Genomic DNA, 24583 nt, shown 5'->3' on the forward strand with positions numbered 1-24583 from the left:
CCAGTTCCTCACGAAGAGGAACCCCTCTTCCTCACACCATCTCCTCATCCATGCATTTATTGCCTGTAGTTCCGTCTGCCTCTTCACATCTGCCCTTGGTACCGGTAGGATCTCTGAAAACGCTATCTTCTGAGTCCTCGTCTTCAGCTTCCTTTTCAGAGTCTTGAACTGTTCGATCAGTGCATTTCTACTGTAGTCTCTCCTGCTGACATCATTTGTCCCGATGTGGATCATCACTGTGGTCTCTTCCATCTCTGCTCCTTCTAGGATCTTTTCAATTTTGTCAACGATGTCTTTTGCTCTTGCTCCTGGGAGGCAGGTCACTAGTCAATCCCCTCTCCCTCCTGCTATGTGACTATCTACTTGCCTTAGGATTGAATCTCCCACTAGGATCGCAGACTTTCCCTTCTTCAGTTTTCGCTCCAGTCGCAGGTCTATGTCTTCGGTGTGCTTTGGTGCTTCTTCTTCTAGGCATCGGCAAGACCTTGTCTCCCCTTCCTGTGGGATTCCTTTGTGAGTTTCTTCCTTGGCATCATTTTCCTCTTGTTCTCTATTCCATGTGGGTGTATCTTCATCATTCCTCTGATGTTCGTGTTCTTCCACCCTCCTCCTGTAGGCCTCCTCAATGAACTCCTCGAGCTCCATGACTTCCTCCTCAATGTGTCTCTCTCTCTCTCATAAAGATTTCAGCTGTCCTGATTGGGTCTTCTGCGTTGTAAAGTCTTTCCAGTTCCTGTATCTTGTCCTTCAGTTGCTTAACTTCCTTCTTCAAGCTTTTCAGCTCCTGACACCGACCACATACATATGACTGCCTCCCAGAGGGGAGGTAATCATACATATGGCAGACTGTGCAGAACACTGGAAAGCTCATCTTCTGGGTTCCCTCTGCTTCCATTGCCATGCGCCTTTTTGGAGTACTTTCTATTATTGCACTGGTACCTTTTTGCTTGTGTGTATGTGTGTGTTCTCTTCTGTGTCTGCTGGCTGGCCTGCTGTGTCTGTTGGCTGGCCTGCTGTGTCTGCTGCGTCCCCTGTGCCTGGTTATGTGTCCTCTGTGCCTGTTTGGTTGTATGCCCTATGTACCTGCTTTGGTCTCCTTCTGCTTCTCCTTTTGCAGTGGTTCGTCCCTTCTCAAGGCCCTTCGCAAAGGAGCTCTCGCTAAGGCGAGCGCCTTTAACGCTCGCTTTCGACGCGCGCTGAATGGCTGAGCGCCATTGGCTCCTCCCCTTTAGAGTCGGAGCCCGGTGGATGACATCGGGGTAGGCGGAGCTAACTCTCGCCACCTCCCCTAGCTCTCTGTCCTTGCTCCCCCTCTTCTGCCTCTCTCTTTCACCTGCTTTACTTTCTGCTAGCTGCCTCTCTCCTTCCTCAGCTCCCTGCTCCTTCCTGCTCGTCTACCTGAGCCTGTTAATTCGCCGTTGTCTCCTTCCCTTTAGAGTCGGAGCCCGGTGGATGACATCGGGGGTGGGTGGGCGGAGCTAACTCTCACCGCCTCCCCTAGCTCTCTCTCTGTCCTTGCTGCTGGGCTTCCATTTAAGAAATATTCCTGCGCATCATAAATGAAGTTCTAGTTTTTTATCTGTTGAATTTTGTATCAATAATATCTTTTATGTCTATCCCATGCATTTTTGAATTCTGTCACTATTTTTATCTTCATCTCCTCTCTAGGGACGGTATGCCAGGCATTCATCACCTCTATAGGGAGGGCATTCCAGAAATCCACCACCCTCTCTGTGAAGAAGTATTTCCTGACATTACTCCAAAGTCTACCACCCTGCAGCCTCATTATGTTCTCTAGTTTTACCATTTCTTCATCTCTAAAATAGATTTGTTTGTAGATTAATACCCTTCAAATATTTAAAAATCTGTATCATATTCTCCTCTATTCCTTCTTTCCTCCACGGTATACATATTGAGGTATCCAAGCCGCTTTACATATCTCAGTGCATACTGATATCATTTTTGTCACCTTCTTCTGGATTGCTTCAAGTCTTCTTACATCCTTAGCAAGGTATGGCCTCAAGAACTGAACACAATATTCCAAGTGGGGCCTCACCAACGACTTGCACAGGGGCATCAACACTTCTCATTTTTTGCTGGCAATTCCTCTCTCTATGCAGCCCAGCATCCTTCTGGCTATGATCACCGTCTTGTCACATTGTTTCGCAGCCTTGAGATCCCCAGACTCTATAATGCCAAGGTCCCTCTCCCTGCCAATACATATCAGCTTCTTACCCCCAAGCATATACAGCTCCTTTGCATTTTTACTCCCCAAGTGCATCACCCTGCACTTCTTTACATTAAATTTTAACTGCCAGATACTAGACCATTCTTCCAACATTCACAGATCTCATGTTTTCTGTTCCCTCTGGCGTGTCTACTCTGTTGTATCATCTGCAAAAAGACACACTTTTTCTTCTAAGCCTTCAGAAATATCACTCACAAATATATTCAAGTTTCAAGTTTATTAGGATTTTATATACCGCCTATCAAGGTTATCTAAGCGGTTTTTACAATCAGGTACTCAAGCATTTTTCCCTCTCTGTCCCGGTGGACTCACAATCTATCTAACGTACCTGGGGCTATGGAGGATTAAGTGACTTGCCCAGGGTCACAAGGAGCAGCATGGGATTTGAACCAACAACCTCAGGGTGCTGAGGCTGTAGATATTGAAAAGAGCAGGCCCCAATACCGATCCCCGAGGCACACCACTACTCACTTTTCTTTCCTCTGAGCAAATTCCATTCACCACCACTCTGTCGTCTGTCCATCAACCAATTTCTAATCCAGGTCATCACTTCGGGTCCTTACTTCAGCCCGTTAAGTTTATTGATGAGCCTCCTATGAGAAACCATGATAAAAGGCTTTGCTGAAATCCAGGTAGACTATATCTTGTGCACATCCTCTATCCAATTTTCTGGTCACCCAGTTAAAGAAATTGATCAGATTCATTTGGCAAGATTTCCCCTTGGTTGAAACCATGTTGTCTCAGATCTTGTAACTCATTGAATTCCAGGTAGTTCACTATTCTGCCCTTCAGCAGAGCTTCCATTATCTTTTCAACCACTGAAGTGAGGCTTACCAACCTGCAGTTTCCGGCTTCTTCTCTGTTACCACTTTTGTGAAAAGGGACTACTTTTGCTCTTCTCCAATCCTAAGGAACCACTCCCGTCTCCAATGATTTATTAAACAAATTCACAACAGGTCCTGCAAAAACATTTGAGTTTCCTCAATACCCGAGGATGGATCTCATCAGGTCCCAAGATCCACTTTTTTGTTTTCTCAGTTATTCATAAATGCTTTCTTCCATGAATGGAGTAATAACTACTCTATTCCCATATATACCTTGGTCAGCCAAGCGAGGTCCTTCTCCAGACTTTTCTTCAATGAACACAGAACAAAAATATTTGTTTAGCACATTCGCTTTTTCCTTGTCACTTTCTACATAGTTCTCAGCATTTTTTAGTCTCACAATTTCATTTCTTCTTCCTTTCTCCAATATACCTGAAAAAGACTTGTCTCCTCTTTTTATTTCTCTAGCCTCTTTTTATCTCTATAGAAGGCACTGCAGACAAACAGCATAGCAAGCCATCTAAAAAATGGGTTTTGAAAATGGCAATTTGGACGTTTTAGCAAACAAAACGTCCAAATGCCACTTTATGCCATATTTTGGATGTTTCTCTTTTGGAAATGAGTCCCATAGTATGATGATAAAAAAATAATATTAGAGTATCTTAATGGAAATATATACTTTTGCCTGGTAAAAATAACAAAAACATATTTGAAAATGTATTGAATATTTCATATTCATTATAAATATTAAAATGCACCTCATTTTTTCCTTTTAGTAGCCCTGCTGTTAGTTAGTTAATTTGTTTTTATAAGAGTAATTGCTACAGTCAAACTATTTTGTATTGTCTAATAAAAACTAGCTGAAAACCTCAGAACATTTGTAGAATAGTTTCATAGCTTTTGCCGTGCTCAGAACAGCACTTGCTTATTTAACTATCCTACACCACTGACTCTTTTGCTTTTTTTGCTTGTACTGTGAAATCTGTGTTCCTCCTCTGGCTTGCATAGATGGAATCAGTCAATAATTTACCACATCTTACATTACATTACATTAGGGATTTCTATTCCGCCATTACCTTGCGGTTCAAGGCGGCTTACAAAAAGATTTATAAAATGGGGTTACAATGTAGGAATTGAAGATACATTAGAGTGGCAGTTAGGTAGTTTCGAGGTAAGGATAATTACAGTTTACAGTAAATTGTGTACATGGAGGTAAAATTAGGTGAAGTTAGGGCTGATTTAGGAGTTTCTTAAAAAGTATTGTTTTTATTTCTTTTCTGAATGTCTTGTAGTCTGATGTGGTCATCAGTAGTTTGGAAATTCGGGTATCCATTTTTGCGGCTTGAGTGGCTAGGAGGCCATCGTGAAGTTTTGATCTTCTTACTTCATTGATCGGGGGGGGTATGAATGGGGAGTGCGTTTTTCTGTGTCTGAGTGTGGATGTTTGGTTGAGGCGGTTATTCAGGTAGGAAGGACTGTCTCCGTTTAGGGATTTAAATAGCATGCAGTAGAATTTGAATTGTATTCTTCCTTGGATTGGTAGCCAATGTGAGTTGATGTAAGCTTCTGTGATGTGGTCAAATTTTCTTAATGAGAAGATGAGTCTCAAGGCTGTGTTTTGGATTGTTTGAAGTTGTTTGATCATAGTAGCAGGGCATGGGAGGAATAGGATGTTGCAATAGTCTAGCAGTCCTAGGATTAGAGATTGTACTATAAGCTGGAATTGATTTCTTTCAAAAAATTTCCGGACTTGTCTCAAATTTCTCATGATTGTGAAGGATTTCTGGATTGTATTATTTATTTGTGGTTGCATGGTACAGCTTCTGTCTAAGGTCATTCCTAGTAGTTTTATGGTGGTTTGGATGGGGTAGTTGATAGAGTTGATTTCTAAATTTTTTGAGGTTTGGATTTTGTCATTTTCGAATAGGATGAGTTTGGTTTTGTCTGGGTTGAGTTTAAGTTTGTGATCTTTCATCCAGATCGTAACTGTATTAAGTATTCTGTGTAGGATGTTTGGCATGGTGGGTTTAGGTTGATCGTAAGGTGTGAGGATGGTAATGTCGTCCGCGTAGCTGTAGGTAATTATACCTAGATTGTTCAGATGTGTTCCGAGAGAGGCAGTGTATAGGTTGAAGAGGGTGGGTGATAGTGGGGAACCCTGTGGTACTCCGCAGGGGTTTGCCCAAGGTTCTGATTTTACGTTGTTTGATTTTACGCTGTAGGTTCTGGATTTTAGGAAGCCTTCAAACCAAGCGTATACTTTATCAGAGATACCTATTGCGTCCAAAATTTGCAGAAGGATATTGTGATCCACTAGGTCAAAGGCTGCGGTTAGGTCTAATTGTATAAGGAGCATTTTTTTCCCTGTGCTGAGGTGTTGTCTGATTGTGTCCATAAGGGAGGCTAGGAGAGTTTCTGTGCTGAAATTGGATCTGAAGCCAGATTGTGTGGGGTGGAGTATGTTATGGTCATCCAGATAATTAGTGAGTTGTTTGGCCACTAGGCCTTCTGTAAGTTTGACGTATAGCGGTATTGAGGCAATAGGTCTGAAGTTGGAGGGTTGGTCTGGTGGTCCTTTTGGATCTTTTTGGATTGGAGTGATGATGATTTTGCTGAGTGCAGTGGGGAAAATGCCATCCGTGAGCGTGGATTGAATCCATTGTAGAAGTAGTGTTCGGAATTTTACACTGGAGGTGGTGAGGAGGTATGAGGGGCAGTGGTTGTAGTCACAGGAGGCGTGGCTGTATTTTTTGTAGAGGTTATTGAAATCAGGCCATTGTATGTTGGTGAATTGAGACCAAGATCTGTCTGCTGCGGTTGAATCTTTTTCTGTGGGGTGAGTTGTGATTATGCTTAGGAGGGATGGGGTAGAATCGAGGGTGGCTCTGGCATTGATAATTTTGTTCTTGAAGTGATCAGCTAGGAGGGTAGCTGATGGGGGTGGGGTATTGTTTGTGGTTGTGTAGGGTTTGGTGTCTGTCAGATCTTTTAAGATTTGGAAAAGTTTTTTGGTGTCTTGGAATTCTGTGCCTATTAGATTTGAGTAATGAGTTTTCCTTTTGTCTTTTAGTAGTTGTTTATATTGTTTGTTGATGTTTTTCCAAGCAGTTTTTGTTTGTTCTAGGTTTGTTTTTCTCCATTTTCTTTCTAATCTTCTACATTGTCTCTTGAGTTGGAGCAGTTCATTGTCAAACCATGGGTCTGATCTTCTGTTGGTTTTGGTTTTGGTTTGTAGTGGGGTTAGTTCATCTAGGATGTTGGTGGACATATGTTTCCAGTGAGAGATGAAGTTTTTGGGGTCTTGGTCTTGGAGTGATTCATCTACTTTTGACCAGAAGGTGGTTGGTTCGATATATTTGCGTGAGGTGTATGTTCTTTTTATGTTAGGTTGAGATGTGGTTTTGGTCCTGTTCCAGTTGATTTTGAAGTTGTAGGTGAAGTGGTCTGACCAAAGCGATGGGGACCAGGTACCTTTGGGGGTTTGAATTACTGGGGTTGGTCGTTGATACGTCATGAACGCTGCAATGTCCAGTTGATGACCTTTTTCATGTGTGGTTTGTGGGTTTAGGATTTGGAATGACAGGGCATTGAGGAAGGATAGACAGTTTTTTGCTGGTGTGGAAGTTGGGTCATCTAGGTGAAGGTTAAGGTCTCCTAGGATAAGGTTGTATTCCGCAGTTAAGGAGTTTTGGTAAATGAAGTTTTCAAATTCCGGTCTCGCTGTGGTCCAGTTTCCTGGTGTTATATAGCAGAGCATGCAGTTTAATGAGTTATTTAGAGTAGTGCTTGTGAGATGGCAGGCGAGAAAGTCCATTTGTGGGGTGGATGTTTTTTCTAGTATGTTTAGGGTAAGGGAATCCTTGGTTATTATTGCTAGACCTCCTCCTCTTTTTTTTTCTCTGCATGTCACTGATATTTTGTATCCCTGAGGGCATACCTCGGTTATTCTAGGGTCTGTGTCTGAGGTTAGCCAGGTTTCTGTGAGGAAGAGACAGTCTAGGTTTTCTGTTGTTATCCAGTTTTTTATATGGTCCGTTTTGGGTCCTATGGCTCTGATGTTTACATATGCACAGTTTATGGAAGCGATGTCTGTTTGCTGATTGTGTTCCGTTTCAGGGTAGATGAGAGTTTTGGGGTGATGTTGGGTTTTGGTTTTGTGGTGTGCAGGTCTTCTTCTCCATGTTATGGTGATAGGGTATTGAGTGCTTGGGTGTTGGTTCGAGTTTTCTGTTGTGAGGGGTCTCCTGTTGAGGTTCTGGCTGTTGGTTGCATAGGAGCTTGTGGGAAGAGTGGGTAGGTTGTTTGCTCTTACTTTCCAACTGGTAATGAGGAGGATTATTAGTAGGGTGGCATGAGTGTGTGCTTTCTGGGATAACTTCATTTTGGTGATTGGGGATGTGGTCTTGTGCTGGTTCAGGGTGCTGGCAAGGGGTGATTGTGTTCCCTGTTGTGTGGAAAATAGGTCTTGAAGGTTGGTCCTTTCTGGCTATGGGAGGCGGGTCTAGCCTCTTTTGCGGCTCTGGGTCGTTGTATTGTGTTAAGATCGTTCCTAAAGTCCAAGGATGATGATTTGCGGGGCCAGTGAGTAAAAGAAAACTTAACTGTAATTAAATTAAATAAGGAAACCTTGTCCTGCGCGTTGCCGCTGAGCCTTTTAACTGGCTCGGCGGTGGAACGTGGGGGAAGGGGCGGAGTGCGCTCCCACGCCTCCCTTCCTCTGCTCGGTCCAGGTGCGGCTGCCGGGGCCGGTGAGTAAAAGTAAACTTAACTGTAATTAAATTAAATAAGGAAACCTTGTCCTGCGCGTTGCCGCTGAGCCTTTTAACTGGCTCGGCGGTGGAACGTGGGGGAAGGGGCGGAGTGCGCTCCCACGCCTCCCTTCCTCTGCTCGGTCCAGGTGCGGCTGCCGGGGCCGGTGAGTAAAAGTAAACTTAACTGTAATTAAATTAAATAAGGAAACCTTGTCCTGCGCGTTGCCGCTGAGCCTTTTAACTGTACCACTGATTTATTGTTCTGATTCACATGCTTAAGTTCTTTCAGGTGGCATTTCTTTCAGAAATAGAAGCCACTTATTGGAACTTAAGCACTTTACATGTACAGACTAACAGATATTTTAACATGCTTACTGAAAATATTGCACTTGGTTGATTAAAACTGTCACATGTGTAATGAAGAAGCAAAATAAAGTATAATTGGCATCAGTGTTCATTGTATGGAGCACTGTCCTGTGAATGCTAGAGCATATTGATTGGATTTCATTTGACACTGTGACCTTGAGTTACTTTGCTTTTCAAACAAATTATGTTCCTTTTTAGTGTCAACCACTGAATATTTACATTAGTATATATGAATGTTTTACAGGATCCCTACTGGAACAGAGTGAAAAAGCCCTTGCACCTCTTGGAATGCATCCATGTACTATTGTCAGGATATGTACAAGAGCCTATCAAGGTGTCAAGTTATGAAAGGTATTCCATTTTACTATGTTTTTGAAATATCCTGTGACTAATGCACTCTCTTCCTAAAGGGAGCTAGCTACTTGAAGCCGACGCAGATCCTTGATTATGACTTCCTATTTGCGGAGAAGGCTAAAAAAAAAAAAAAGCCCTCTGGTGTTCAGCATTTTTAAAAACTGATCTCCCTGGGTTTTTAAATACCTGGACTTTTTACTACTGGGCCATACCTGGATACTGATTCTGAATACCTGGGTAGAAAGCAATATTCATAAAAGTACTCGGATAAAGTTAGGACAGCCTTTATGTTGGCCTGATTTTATCCAGATAGCTACCTGATTAGCAGACTGAATATTGCTAACAATTGTGGATAGTGCCAGGTGGTCAGTGGTCATTTCCTGCAGCATTATCCAGATAATAGCACTTAAAATCCATGGCTGACTCTGATTAGGGCACTTAAACCTGTATAAGGTCATTTCTGTCCACTTAAGTTCCACTAAATATCGATTCCATTTTATTAGGAAGGTATTGCTAAAATTAGAAATAGTATAAGCTAAACTTTCCCCATAAAGTAATGCTTTTGGATATGACCATTTGCAGGTAATGCAAACTTCTGAGTCATTAAAGCAGCTCTTTCCAATATGAGCTGCCTGATTCCCCTCCTGTTTTCCTTTTTTAAAGGAAAAGAGGGTATTTTGAGGTAAGCTTACAAAGAGGCCACCACAAAAATATAAGTTCTTTAGCGAAGACATGGGATTGCGTATGTTAGCTGTTACTTCCCTCTAGCCATGAATCTGCAGAAGGGTATCACTTTAAATCTCTGAACTCCTCCCCTTCTGCAGGTTTCTGGGTCTCACTGTGTCTTGTCAGATAGAAACCGACATTTCAGCCAACATGCTGTGACTTTCGTCAGAGTATTCTCTGAAGTTTGCAGTGTGACTTTGTAAATAGTGGGTTCACTGACCTGATTGAGAACAGGGCAGACCACCAATTTGAATTTTGGCGGGAAAGTCAGTTGGTCAGAATTTTGGCGGGAAAATCCATAGAATAGAAAAGTCTCTGGTAGGTTTAAAGATGTTCTCCCCATGGAGCCGGGTTACATGTTCTCTCACGGTGCCTGCTATTCAACCAGATAAAAAATTCTTCCAAAAGCTCCTTTGAACCACTCCACAGCAAAAAGACATAATCTATAAATCTCACCCACAATCTAATGTAGGATGAGAAATTATTGTGCTGTACCCATTGTACTTCAAATGCCTTCATAAACAAATTTGCTATGGAGGGAGCCATGGTGGCCTGCATGGCAACACCTGATATTTGTTTGAAAATATGTTCCCCATAATGAAAAAAGTTGTTCTTCATTGCAATCTCCGTCACTTGCACAATCACATCAGTGGGGACTCTCCAAGTCATAGCTCAAGTTCTGCTCGTATAATAGTCAAAGCCTCCTCCTGAGGGATTACTGTGAATAAAGATTTCACATCAAGGGTCACCATATAAGTGACCTCTGACACATCTCCAATGTTTGACAGCTTATTAATGAAATCAGATGAATCCCTAATGCATGAAAAACTCTCCTTCACCAAAGGGCAAAAAAAACTATCTGAAAATACAGACAGGGGTTTGAGAACTGACCCCTTGTGAAACACTATTGGTCTTCCCAGTGGTCTATGCAGAGTTTTAGATATTTTTGGCAGAATATAAATAGAGGTTCTTGGGCATGTTCTTAAGGAACCCTCTGTAGTGAATTCTTGTATCATCAACTGCAGTTCTTTAGTAGGGTCTGTCTGTAACGCACAGTAATCAGTAGCCTCTAAAAGCTGCCTCAGTATTTATTTCATTGTCATAATCTGTTCTATTTATGATCATGATTGCCCCACCTTTATCAACTCTTCTACTTATCAATTCAGGGTTTTTCTTCAATATGTGTACCACTTGATATTCTGCTCTGGAAATATTGCTAGTCCAGCGTTGGTGTCCTATTTGACTAACCATATGACATAAGAACAGCCTTACTGGGTCAGACCAATGGTCCATTAAGCCCATTCTCACGGTAATCAATCCAGGTCACTAGTACCTGCCAAAAACCCAAAGAGTAGCAACATTCCATGCTACCGATCCAGGGCAAATAGTGGCTTTCTCCATGTCTTGCTCAATAACAGACTATGGACTTTTCCTCCAGGAAATTGTTCAAACCTTTCTTAAAACCAGCTATGCTAGCCGCTCTTACCACAACCTCTGGCAACGTGTTACAGAGCTTAACTATTCTCTGAGTGAAAAAATATTTCCTCCTATTGGTTTTAAAAGTATTTCCCTGTAACTTCATCGAGTGTTCCCTAGACTTTCTAATTTTTGATGGAGTGAAAAATCGATCCACTTATACCAGTTCTACACCATTCAGGATTGTCTAGACTTCAATCATATCCCGCCTCAGCTGACTCTTTTCCAAGCTGAAGAGCCCTAATCTTTTTAGTCTTTCCTCATATGAGAGGAGTTCCATCCCTTTACCATCTTGTTAAGGACAAATTATCCTTCTAATGTTGAACCATCAGTTTCAATGTAACATAAATTAAGAAATCAAACAACAGAGCCCGATTATAAGAGAGTTGTGAAAGAGATATAGATTTCCATAAAATATGTTTAAAACTTGATGGTTCAGAAATGTGTAATATATCTGAAATTTTTAACCATATATTAAACCAGGAAATAGAAATAAGGATTGGGTCAATACTGCTGAAAGGAAAGGTCTTGGACCATGAGGCCAAAATAAAGACCATTGATGATCAGTCAAAGATTCACCAATCTCATTTTCCCAAGTTGTTTGAGTTTGTATGCAAAAATGAATAGATTGTTTAAAAAATGTATAAAAAGCAGCAGAAAATTTGGGGGATGCTGTTAATTTAAGTAAAAAGAATGTATATAAATCAATATAGAGAGATTTAGTATCTAGTTTTAATTTTTTAAACATATTAATTTGTTCCAATTATTAAATTGAGAATCCAGGTGATTAAATTCCCATTGAAGAGTAGAAAAGGATTTATATTCATCTTTTGAACATAATTGTGAAACATACCAGATATCATAAGTTACATACCAGGTTGTCCAGTCTAGATATTTTTTATTATTGCAGAACAGTGGGTTAAACCATAAAGGAAGGTTTGATGAAATACCGTATTTTTCTCTCCATAAGACGCACCTGACCATTAAAAGCACTCTAAATTTAGAGGAGGAAAACAAGAAAAAAAACCCATTCTGAACCAAATTCTCCCTGCTAGGCTCTGTACCCAACCCCAGACTCCTTGCCAAGCTCTGAACCCTGTCCCCCCCCCCTCCCTGTCAGGCTCTGTACCCTGTCCCCCCTCTGGTGGTCTAGTAGTAGACCGGCACAGGGCAGGCAGGGACAGGGCAAAGGGCAGGCAGACCTAGTGGCTGGCAGGCAGGTAGGGACAGGGCACAAAGCAGGCAGGCTTAGTGGCTGGCAGGCAGGCAGGGCTAGTAGCTTGCTGGCAGGAACAGGGCAGGCAGGGCTAATAGCTGGCGCACAGGGCAGGCAGGGCTAGTGGCTGGCAGACAGGGCCCCCCACCCCCAGGCAGGCAGGCCCCAGTATCTTTTTAAAAATTCTGCCGGCCAGCGCTGTATGGCAGGAGCTTTCAGCGCTCTTGCCCTTCCCTCCAAGTTGACTCCCAAACTCTTGTGGCAGCATCAGAGGGGAGCACTTTTTAAAATCCTGCCATCCAGTACAGTATGGCAGGAGCTTTTAGTGCTCCTGCCCTTCCCTCAGCTAACTCCAAAACTCTTGCGTCAGCGTCAGAGTGGAGCATGAGTCAGGCGCAAGCTTTTCGCATTCCTGCCTAGTCCCGCTCCGTTCCGTGAATGGCTATCAGTCCCACGAGAACTGGTGGATCTCAGAGTTACAGGCCCTTTCCTTTAGGGAACCCTTCAAGTGTTTCTCTCTGGATGGTCCCTACCTTCTTTCCAAATGGTAGTTTCTGCCTTCCATATCAACCAAGAAGTTCATTTATCTGCTTTACACTCCAGGAATTTAGCAAAACAGGACAAGGTTTTGAAGAGGCTGGATGTGCGTAAAGTCCTCCTGCACTACTTGAAGAGGACTAATGATTCCCGGTTTTCCAATCACACCTTTTTGTGCTTACCAGCCACTTGAGATGAGACAAGTTGGCCTCAATTACCTGATGGATTCGCATGGCAATTTCTTCTTCCTACATTGTCTGCGGTAAACAGCCACCTATTTCAATCATAGCACATTCTACTAAAGGCATGGCTGCATCATAACTGGCAACCCGGACTGTTTGCTTGATGAGATTTATAGAGCAGCTGTTTGGTTTACTCACACTTTTATGAAGTTCTACAGAGTAGATGTGGCGGCTCAAGAGGATGCCGCTTTTGGGTCCTCTGTTCTTCAGGCAAGCTCATCTATCCCTCCTTAGATATCTGAAACTTCTTAATTACGTCAGCTAACATACAGAACCCATGTCTTCACTAAAGAATGATAGATTAGGTTCTTACCTTGCTAAACTTTTTTATTAGAAGATATGGGATTCCTTACGGCCCACCCTATACAGACTTTGATTTGCCTGATTTCTAAGAACTTAAGAATTGCCACTGCTGGGTCAGACCAGCGGTCCATCCTGCCCAGCAGTCCGCTCACAATGCGGCCCTCAGGTCAAAGACCAGTGCTCTAAATAAGTCCAGCCTCACCTGCGTACGTTACAGTTTAGCAGGAACTTATCCAACTTTGTCTTGAATCCCTGGAGGGTGTTTTCCCCTATAACAGACTCCGGAATAGCGTTCCAGTTATCTTCCACTCTCTGGTTGAAGAAGAACTTCCTCACGTTTGTACTGAATCTATCCCCTTTCAGCTTTAGAGAATGCCCTCTCGTTCTCCCTACCTTGGAGAGGGTGAACAATCTATCCACTAAGTCTATTCCCTTCAGTATCTTGAACGTTTCGATCATGTCCCCTCTCAGTCTCCTCTTTTCAAGAGAGAAGAGGCCCAGTTTCTCCAATCTCTCACTGTACTGCAACTCCTCCAGCCCCTTAACCATTTTAGTCGCTCTTCTCTGCACTCTTTCTAATAGTACCGTGTCCTTCTTCATGTACAGCGATCAGTGCTGGACGCAGTACTCCAGGTGATGGCGTACCATGGCTCGGTACAGTAGCATAATAACCTTCTCTGATCTACCTGATCCCCTTCTTTATCATTCCTAGCATTCTGTTCGCCCTTTTCGCCGCCACCGCACATTGCACAGACGGCTTCATCGACTTGTCGATCAGAACTCCCAAGTCTCTTTCCTGGGAGGTCTCTCCAAGTACCGCCCCGGACATTCTGAATTCGTGCATGAGATTTTTGTTACCGACAAGCATCACTTTACACTTATCCATGTTGAACCGCATTTGCCATGTCGATGCCCATTTCTACGTTGCAGATCTTCGCAATCCCCTCATGTCCTCACTACTTTGAATAACTTCATATCATCCACAAATTTAATCACCTCACTTGTCATACCAATGTCCAGGTCGTTAAGAAAGATATTGAAAAGCATGGGTCCAAGCACCGAGCCCTGCGGCACCCTACTGGTGAGGCTCTTCCAGTCTGAATAATGTCCATTTAACCCCACTCTCTGTTTCATATGCTCCAGCCAGTTTTTAATCCACGTGAGTATTTCACCCTCGATTCCATGGCTTGCAATTTTCCGAAGTAGTCGTTCATGCGGAACCTTGTCAAACGCCTTCTGAAAATCCAGATATATAATGTCTACCGGGTCACCCATGTCTATCTGTCTGTTTACTCCCTCAAAGAAGTGCGGCAAGTTTGTCAAACATGATCTGCCTTTGCTGAAACCGTGCTGACTGGTCCTCATCAGCCTGTGTCCGTCAAGGTGATCAATGATGCGGTCCGTTATCAGTGCCTCTACCATCTTTCCCGGTACCGAGGTCAGACTCACCGGTCTGTAGTTACCCCGGATCCCTCCTTGAACCTTTCTTGAAGATCGTCATAACAATTCGCCACCTTCCAGTCTTCCGGAGTCGTTCCCGATTTGATCGACAGATTGGCTATTAGTTGAAGCAGGTCAGCTATAGTCCCTTTCAGTGGCCGTCTTAGGATCTCATCTCCTTTGGCTAAGATTGAGGAGATACATTACTACAGGAATATGTATTTAAATGTTTGAGTTTAACTGGATGCATTTTTTTTCTTTTCTCTTTCCTAGAGGTCAAATTCATATTTCATTAATGAAGTTATGTCCATATGGTGAGATGCATAATTTAATTTAGAAAGTTACAATGTCGGAGACTATGAGCTCTTTTTATCAAGGTGCGCTACGGGGGTTAGCGCGTCGGACATTTCATCACGCACTAACCCCCGCGGCACACCAAAAAACTAACGCCTCGCCAATGGAGGCGTTAGCGACTAGCGCAGCAGGCGGTTGAACGCGCGGTATTCCGCACGTTAACCGCCTACCGCAGCTTGATTAAAGGAGCCCTATAAGTGTCTTAGTCAAGGCTATTTGTATAACATTTGTGAATCTGCTCCATATTTTATATAATTTGCTACTTGAACTTTATAACATCTAGGAATGCAGTCATTTATTGTTAAGTTTGCTTTTGTATAGCTATTAAATTCAATAATATATAGGGGAAAAAAACTTGAACTATATAAAGGAAGTGAAATACTCCATCCTGGAAGGAATGTTGTAGGTTGTGAATGCATGAAGCTTAACAAACAATATAAGCAGTCACATTTTTTATTTTTACTTTGATATTTTTGACATATGCAGTAGGCTTGGCAAGCTGAAACACCGATGAGCAAGCGGAGGATGGGTTAATTCCTGAAGAAAATGTATGGAACTATTCTCAGAAATTATGCACAATGATATTTGCCAGCGAAACAAGGCTTGCAGGCCTCATTCTCCTTGAACTGTCCTATTTCTTGTGTCTGTTTTTGTCTTTTGCTTATTCTCCAACATAGTGCTTGCTATTTTCACTGTATTGGGCACCAAATGTGATCCCCTATGTGTGGGGGTGATCAGAGGAGGAAGGCCCCCAGAAAATATATGTACTAAGAAAGATTTGTGAGGGCAGAGTTTTTGCTTCACTTTGAAATGTTAGACTACAGGAACTTAGCAGGTTGGTTCCTAGCTACTCATGTGCATAAATTGTTGTTCATTGTTAATATTTTACATTTTTATTAATCGTTGTTTCTTTATCATAAGTCACAGTGCAGAATGTGGTTTATGCTGGGGAAGCTCCCTGTGCCCATCCTCTTCCTCTTTTCATCTGTTTCAGTGGAGTCTGATTGCTTTGGTACCAACTGAAGAGGGAGCCATTCGCCACTACAGAAGGGGAGGAGTTCAGAGATTTAAAGTGATATCCTTCTGCAGATTCACGGCTAGTGATAAGTAACAGCTAACGTATTTAGAGGGCTCCATTTATTTATTTATAATATAATCTGTATTATCCCACAGTTCTAAGGGAATACAAATCATTAATACTTACACAATAAAACATATTGCTTGGATAGCTAATATTTATATATGTTTACTCCTGCATTTTTTAGCATGATTTTAGTGGGGTAAGAATCAAGAGACATTACAGGAAGGCACAATCTTCATAAATACTCCATAAACTGTATTAAGTCAAATACTTGCAGTCCATTATAGTTTTAGGATAAATGCTATTAAGTTTGAGTGTTTTGTGTGGAAAAAAAAATTTCTGTTTACAGTCTTTTGATTACTAGTTGTGTTTTCGGGCTAGATTCACTAAAGATAGCGACTCAGTTGCTATTGGACGATTCTCTGGATGATTTTCCATTAGCAATTGAATCACTATCAAGTTTGCATGCAAATGATTTGCACGGAGGTGGAAATCATTTGCATGCAAGCCCACCAACTCAATCGCTCAGTGAGTGGTTGACACATGCGCAGAGCCCTAATAGTAGTGACAGGGAAAGCAGCCTCCTGTCACTGCTGTCAGGACTTCTGCTTTTTTTTTTTAATGGAACAGATGTTCTGCATGACTTAAACACGCACCATCTGTCCCAGTAAAAAAGCCACCCCCCAACCCCAAAAAGATGGCAGGGGGAAGCCCGCTCCCTCCTGCCAGGAAAGACCTCCTCCCTACCCTCCACACACACACCCAGAATAAAAAGGCAAGACAGATGCTCACTCCTGCCTGCCACAAGGGCGCCCACTCACTTCCTCCCCCCCATCTGAAAAAAACAGAAGGAGGGATGCCCACTCTTCCCTGCCACTGAATGCCCCCTCCCTCCCCCATGCCCCGTACCTTAAAGTTGAGAGCAGGAGGTACTGCTCCTAATCTAATCTAATGCTTGGCTTTATATACCGAGACATCAATCTGAGAAAGCTCGACTCGACTAATACACGCAAAATATCTGTGCAATTGAAAAAAAATGAAAAAAACCCAGGCAGACCTGTCGGTAACACAGTTACCAACAGGTCTACAGCAATCGGATTTTAGGATCGGTAAAACCCGATGCTAAATAGCCAAGCAATATAAGTGAATCAGTCGCTTAGCTATTTTGCATGGGTTTTACTAATTTACATGGCCAGATCAGAAAATGGGCTATCGAGGGGAAAAAAACGCAGTGGGCCATTTAGTGAATTGGGTCGGTTAGCAGCGATCGTCGCTAAACCTGTGAAAACAGGCTTAGTGACGATATCTAACTTTAGTGAATCTAGCCCTTGGTGTTTAAAAGGTTAAACAATCATCCTTAAGGAAATGTTCCACCCCTCTCTTAATGTTATAAACTGTCCATCATATTCTGTCTTAGGGGCTTTTCAGCTTGGAAAAGAGACTTTAACATGTTTAGCCTTTCTTCATAAGAAAGGTGATTAATCCCCTTTGTTTTTGTTTCCCTTCTCTGAATATTTTCTAACTCTGTTTATCCTGTATCTATGAAGATAATTCTCCCTGACTGCTATTTACAGTTATTTTGACATATCATACATTGCAAATACCAATTATGTGTGCATTCATTTTACAGGCGTCGCTTCACCCAGGTTTGCTTGGATTCTGTTTCCTGTTACCTTGTAGAGCTCCAATCTATGAACCCTACGCTAGTTCTGCAGAATACCATTGGGAATTTCAAATCTCTGCAGGCTAAACTGGAGCGGTTAAACTGAAGAATGCCATTAGAAAAGGGGTAGTGGCACTCTACCCATTAACCAGGACTTGGCTAATAAACTGTCTGCATAAGTGCCTGGAAAGAAGGATGCTTAGAAGCAGTGTTGGGCAAGTCAACATACTTGTTCCCAAAAACACAATTCTTTAGTTCCCAAAGACACAATTCTTTACACTTGGTTTAAGCCTTTGTTTTGGTATCTCCTATGTAGAGGGAGCATACTCTATAGGGGGTATATGAGACAGGCATATACAGCAAGAATTGGGAACCAAAGATTTCTCTGGTCCTCCAAAAAGAAAAGTTAGCTACACAGTGAAAAGCACTGATGCCAAATCATGACTTTGTAATAATGCTTATGGATTTTCTGCAGAGATAAATTGTGTTGTGTACTTCCATATACTATAGAGGATTAAATGCTGGTGATAAGAAATGTTCTTTCCACAAGAACTAAGAGTAAATGTTTTATAGATAAGCTTGGACTGGACTGATGGATGCTGGTGCTGCATTGCTCAGCTGAAGCTTTTTCTACTGTTTATACCGTGGACTACTGGAAACCTTTTGTACACTAAAGGGACTTTACACTCATTTCAATCAACATGAATTTTGTTAGTAAAACATGTAAAAATTATAAATAAATTTCTTTAAAACCAATTAATTTTTCCATGTTTGGTAACATTTTAACAAGAAATGGTCTTAATTGCATAATGTGAATAGAGAACTTAATTGGCATTTATTCTGTGAACATACAATTTAGTTACTTTGATAGGCATGTGGTTTTAAATCTGTTTTCTAAGTATTTATAAAATGATAAATGTTATGTCTAAATTCAAATTTCTGTTACATGTGGTGATCAATCCATTCTCGCAAACTGAACTTGCAGAAGGGAGAATACTTACAGCTTTAAGCACCTCCCTTATGGAGGTGGAGCCCAATGCACCCTCCAGTGTTTCTTCTGCAAGCGAACTGTGCAGAGGTGTTTCTGATCTACTTAAATTTTTTTTTATTTATTGCATTTAAAGTTCGTTATTTCTGAGGCTTTGGTGCTCTGAGACCCGATTTTTGTGGATTCTCTGCTTGTGAAAGGAAGTATCTGCCTGTGAAAGGACGCAGGTTCTGCTAATCCAGACATCAGCTCTGCAGGGCGATGTATCCTAGATACGCCCCTGCGCTAAGCAGCTTCCATTGGCAATATGAGATGAGGTTTATAAGATCCACTCTGGTCTCTACCCTTCTCTCTTTCCCCCCCCCCCCTGCATCTAGCACTGCTCCATCACTTCTTTAACTCCACTTCAGTCTTGTAAGGTTTAGGTCAGTATCTAGAAGCAGCAAACCTGGGCATCTGTTACCTTAGTGCCCAAAGCCCAGGTAGGCAGTCTAGGAATAATACGTGCCTCCACATACAAGCCATGTTGCACAGGTAGTTTCCACCTCTTTCTACTCTCTGTGCTTACTAAAAAAAATACAGATGTACTTTTCAGAAGCAGACTTCTCACAACTTCTCTATGCCTTTGTGTGGACCTGGAGAGCCAGCTTGCCGTGTATCTTCTGGGCTCGTCTTCGGAGTTTCTCAAAGGCTCGAGCGCAGTCTGTGGGTGTGCCCTGTATAAGAACTCTTAGGGTATCAGGGTGCCTGCTGCATATTTACCCACCCCCGTTATGCTTTGAGGTCCCTGAGGGTGGAGGTCTGTGTCAGTCCGACTTGCAGCCCGAAGATTCCTTGGTTTTGAAGAACTGCAGGAAGTATCTGAGGCAGGAGAATCCTTTCTACCTTTTCAGCTGCATTGAAGAAACTGCAGGTGGATACAATCAGAGAACTGTGATTGATTCCTATGGTAGAGCTGTTATGGATATGAAAATCCCAATTTTGAGAGTTTCTGGGTTTAGGGTTCAAGACTTCCACCTCCAAAATCCTTTTTTCTGTGTTTTTGAACTTTTCAAAAAGTCTCCACAGGCCATTGTTGGCATGATTTCCTTTTTCAAAAAGTCTATGGGCTCCTTTTACAAAGGTGCATTAGGGCCTTAATGTGTGGAATAGCGCGCACTAGCCGCTACCACCTCCTTTTGAGCAGGCGGTAGTACGTGCGCTAAAAACGCTAGGGCAACTTTGTAAAAGGAGCCCTATATCTGTCTAAAAACCTATTTATTTTTTTCATTCTTAGAAGTTTAATGTTTTGTACTTCACTGAGATTGTTCAGTTTTTCTTGCTTTATTAACTGTGTAGAAATTTAACGGTTTTGCGGTATATAAATAAATTATGTTTTGCTCTCCATCAACTGGGATAGACTCCTTAGGGGCTGAGGATGTGAATTCATGTAAAATTTGTACTGTGTTACTGGTGGAAGAGCATCTGTGTACCGCATGCCGCAGTACACGGGTGGGAGCCTCGGGCTTAGACTCATCCTCGGTGGGGAACCATTAGGGGTCTGTGACATAGTTAAAAATACTGCCTGAGACCTTATTCTCATGATGATGCAGTTTATGTCCACCATTTTATTTCTGATGCTGTGTCAGAATTGAAGTTGGAAGCGCAGCCCTCCACTTCTCAATGCACGACATTATTGCCCTGGTCACGGAACAATGGTAGATTGGAGGGGTCCTTGCAGGTTGCTAAGGCCATGGCTAAGCTTTATCCTGTGGCACCTTAGTTCCAGCAGCTCTTTGACCAGCTGAAGGTGGATTCGGTGGTCACTCAAGTCACCAAGCGTACTGCTTTACCGAGCAAAGGCAGTTTTATGCTGAAGGATGCTCAGGATTGCAGGGTAGACATGATTCTTAAGATGCAGTTTGAAGCTCTTGCTCTGGGGATCAAGGCTGCTGCTGCCGCTTTGCTGCACGGGCTTGCCACACCATACTGTACCTCGGCGGAGGACACCTGCCCCATCTTGTAAAGGAAGGGAAGGATTATGTGGATGATGTTCTCCTTAACTTTATCAGGGTCATGAGCAAGGTGTCGGCTTATGCAGTCTTGGCTTGCAGAATGCTCTAGATCCGGCAGTGTACAGGTGACTCGGCATCCAAGGCGACATTGAACAAGAATGTCCTTTAAGGGGCAGATGCTTTTTGGTAAGGGAATGTGTAGCGCAGGGGTTAGAACTACAGCCTCAGCATCCTAAAGCTGTGGGTTCAAATCCCTCACTGTTCCTTGTGACCCTGGGCAAGTCACTTAAGCCCCTCATTGCCCCAGGTACACTAGATAGAGTTTGAGCCCACCAGGACAGATAAGGAAATATGATAAAGTACCTGAATGTAAACCATTTAGGATATAAGTGGTATATAAATAATAAGAAATGTCCATATGGCCAGTGTAGCAGATCATCATAAGTCCCTGCTGGAGAATAGGCCTCGCCGACCTACTGGCGCGAGTAGAAGTAATTTTTGTTCCTCTCATTGCTCTTGGCAATACTAGGTTCCTCTGCTCAGATTTCAGCAGCTCCAGGCACCAGCAGATTGCTGGGTGTTGCCTCAACCCATCTTCCAAAAAGATACAATGATGCTAGGCTGCCGGCCCCGGGGGGCAGTTGTCAGCATCTCTGGGAGATTATGAGAAGATTTCCTTGGCTTAGTGGGTGCTGGATATCATCCGAAAGAATCACAAGATCGAGTTTTATCTCCCTTCCATAGATTTGTTCTTCAACCCTCCAGCTCGTTGACCGGAAAAGGAGATCAAGGTCCGAGCTACTCTCCAGAGACTTCTGGATATTTGGGCCCTAGACACTATCCCTGACAATGACTCGGGCTCAGGCAGATAAACCAGATAGTTCATGAAGCCAAAGAAAAGCATTTTGGATCTGAAGGCAGTGAATGTGTTTATGAGGGTCCCTTGTTTCCACTTTGGCTCACTCAGTCATTGTGACAGTGGCTCCAGGAAAATTTCTAGCCTCTCTGGCCTTCACGAAAGCATATCTGCATGGTCTCATTTTTCTGGAGCACAGAAGATATCACAGTTCCATGTACTAAAGCAGCATTTCCAAACAGCCCTTCCCGTTCAGCCTGGCAACAACCCCCTTGCACGTTCATGGTTGTGGTAGTTGCAGCTCACCTTCGGTGCATGGGGAGATTCAAGTTCATCCCTATCTGGACGACTGGCTAATCAGAGCTCCATCCAGGTAGGAGTGCGAGCTGGCAGTGTGTCAGGTGGTGGAACTGCTCCAGAATTTAGGGTGGATTTTCCAACTTCATTAAGAGCTAACCTCCAGTGTGGCTGCCATGGATCTTAACACCTGAAAGTAATGCCAAGCTGCCGGAGCCTGCATTTCCAAGAGACAATTTGTCTCCTGAACTTATGTTTGTGTGGCTTGGGAAGACACATTCGGCCACAGGCCGTGTTGATGAGAATGCCCAGGTACTGCAGACTGGGTGGGACCTATTGCTCTTCTTTGAAACTTTTCTAGTGCCGCTATATGTTTCTTGAGATAAGGAGACCAGAATTGAACGCAGATGAGGTAGCACTGTGGAGCGCTAACATTTTTAGTCTTGTTAACCATCCCTTTTTCATAATTTCTGTTTGCTTTTTTGGCCGCTGCCACAACACATTGGGTGGAAGGTTTCATTGTATTGTCTATGATGACACCCAGATCTTTTTTTGGGCGCTAACCCCCAAGGTGGACCCTAGCATCTGGTAACTGTGATTCAGGTTATTCTTCCCAATGTGCATCACTATGCATTTGTCCACATTAAATTTCATCTGCCACTTGGACACTCAGTCTAATTTCCTAAGGTCTTTCTGAAATTTTTCACAATCCACATGCGTTTTAATAAGAAATCTGGTATGAGTAAGTGTATTCCTCAGCCTCTGGCTCCTGATTGTTCTAATTCTTGTTTTCTGAATTACAGATCAGAATAGAATTGTTTATTATATGCAGGAAAATTCTCCCTCCTTCTTTGTTTTTTGTTTCAATATATATTGATTGCTTTGGGACTTAACTACAAGTTGCACTGGTTCCGCCTCCATATGGGAGATGTTCAAAGCTGTAAATATTCTCACTAGAGAATGACATGGGGACAAATTTTTCCCGTCCCCATGGGAACTCATTTTCCCATCCCGTCCCTGCGAGTTCTTTTCCTGTCCCTGCCCCATTCCTGCAAGCTCTGTCCTCATCTGCACAAGCCTCAAACACTTTAAAATCATAAATTCAAGGCTTGTGCGGTTAAAGCAGAGCTTACAGGGATAGCGACAGTGAAAAAAATCATGGGAACAGAATCCTGTGTGGATCCTGCATCTCCTTTCTCCCTGCGGCCCTCCCAAAGCAGTGGCTGGCAAAGGCAATGTTGTAATCAGGTTGCTTGCGGCTAGCCATACCAGGGCCTTTTGCTGCATTTGCCTCTTGTGATGTCACTTCTGTAGGCAGACGCAGCAGAACAAAGGCTATGGTGGGGCGAGCCACAAACAGCCTGTTTACAATGCTGACTTTGCTGGCCAACTGCTGTTGCTTTGGGAAAGTCATAGAGAAGAAAGGAGATACTGGACTTGTGTGAGGGGGGAGGGGAGAGGATATAGAGAGGCCAGACCCACAGGGAGGGGAAATTGATGATATACCTACAAGGGTGGGGGGATAAGGAAAAGGCCAGATCTGCAGGAGGAACATGGATGTGTTCCATAAGTGTGTGGGGGAGGGGAGAGAGAGAGTGACTCAGACCAGAAAGGGGGTGGGAAGGGAGGAAGAGATACTTGGCCAGTGGAAAGAGGAAGAGATACCAGACCTTGGGGGAAGGAAAGGGAATTCAGGGTGCAAGGGAGAAAGATGTGGGCAGGTGTAGCAGGGGAGAGAGAGGGAGAAATGCAGACTCCTTGGAGGGATGGGGCAGCAGAACAAAAAGAGGGAGAAATGCTGCTGGGGTAGGAGGTGCAGGGGGAAAGAGAAGGAAGCAGGATATGGGGAGAGACAGATAAGTATTCCATACCAAAGAGGAGAATACAACACCATGTATAACAATACAAAACACAAGAAAAAGTGGGGAAGGGGCACAGTATATCAGCTTCTGGAATAATCAATTTACTGAAAACATATACAGCCATGTGAAAAAATTAGGACACCCCATGAAATATTCAGTTCTTTCTTAAGAAATGTTCACATATTGATGTCAAATCTTTTTTTTTTTTAATTTATCTCTGGAAAAAAAAGTGATGTAATTGCAGGTAAACAACAAAAATTTTCCTTGATCTACTCATGAAACAAAAGATATCCACAAAATTGTGTATTCTAACTGAGGAATAAATTAGAACACCCCTATCTAGCATTTCAAGCTGGTAGGCAACAATCTTGGTTAGGTAAATGTATTCAGCAAGCTATGTTATCCTATTGCTGTTTTCAGAAATTAATTAAGACCACTTTGTTCGATAAGTTTATTACATAGTGAGTTTTATTATTGAAATTCTATTTTATAAATATTTGTATTTTTTACTGTATTATTGTATTTCGCTGATTGTCCAGCTCTTTTTAGTGTAAACCGCCTAGAACTTTTGGTTATGGCGGTATAAAAGAATAAAGTTGTTGTTATTATTATTATTATTACATATCCTCCCACTTAAAGTGGCTCAAATCAAACACAGGTGTACCAGATCAGGTGCTCATGATTAGAACATCGTTACTCAGCATTTTGAAGGAGGTCTACTTAAATCTCAGACATTTAGTTTGGTGTGCTCATGACTACTTTGGTGAGAGTGAACACCATGGTGAGATCAAAAGAGCTGTCTGAGGCCTTCAGAAAGAAGATTATAGCAGCTTATAAGTCTGGTAAGGGATTTAAAAAGATCTCGAAATAATTTGACATTAGCCATTCCACAGTCCGGTAAATAGTGTACAAGTGGAGTACTTTCCAAACAACTACCAACATGCCCAGGTCTGGCTGTCCAAACAAGTTGCCCCCAGAACAGACTGCAAGATGCTAAAAGAAGTC

At 42.7% G+C, this 24583-nt stretch overlaps 1 protein-coding gene across 3 annotated transcripts in view; it reads left to right on the forward strand.

The window, feature by feature from the left end:
* Positions 1–19717, forward strand: part of NUP155 (nucleoporin 155) — a 261773-nt gene extending 242056 nt beyond the window's left edge. For 2 of the 3 annotated variants that reach the window (XM_033932712.1, XM_033932703.1), the window contains exons 34-35: positions 8434–8540; positions 17549–17687. In XM_033932712.1, the coding sequence (XP_033788603.1) occupies positions 8434–8540; positions 17549–17687 (246 nt within the window). Of the gene's footprint in view, positions 1–8433; positions 8541–17548 lie in introns of all 3 variants that reach the window. The other variant, XM_033932698.1, reaches the window with a different exon arrangement.
* Positions 19718–24583: the final 4866 nt, after the last annotated feature.

The sequence above is a fragment of the Geotrypetes seraphini genome, chromosome 1, assembly GCF_902459505.1.
Source record: "Geotrypetes seraphini chromosome 1, aGeoSer1.1, whole genome shotgun sequence".
NCBI lineage: Eukaryota > Metazoa > Chordata > Amphibia > Gymnophiona > Dermophiidae > Geotrypetes > Geotrypetes seraphini.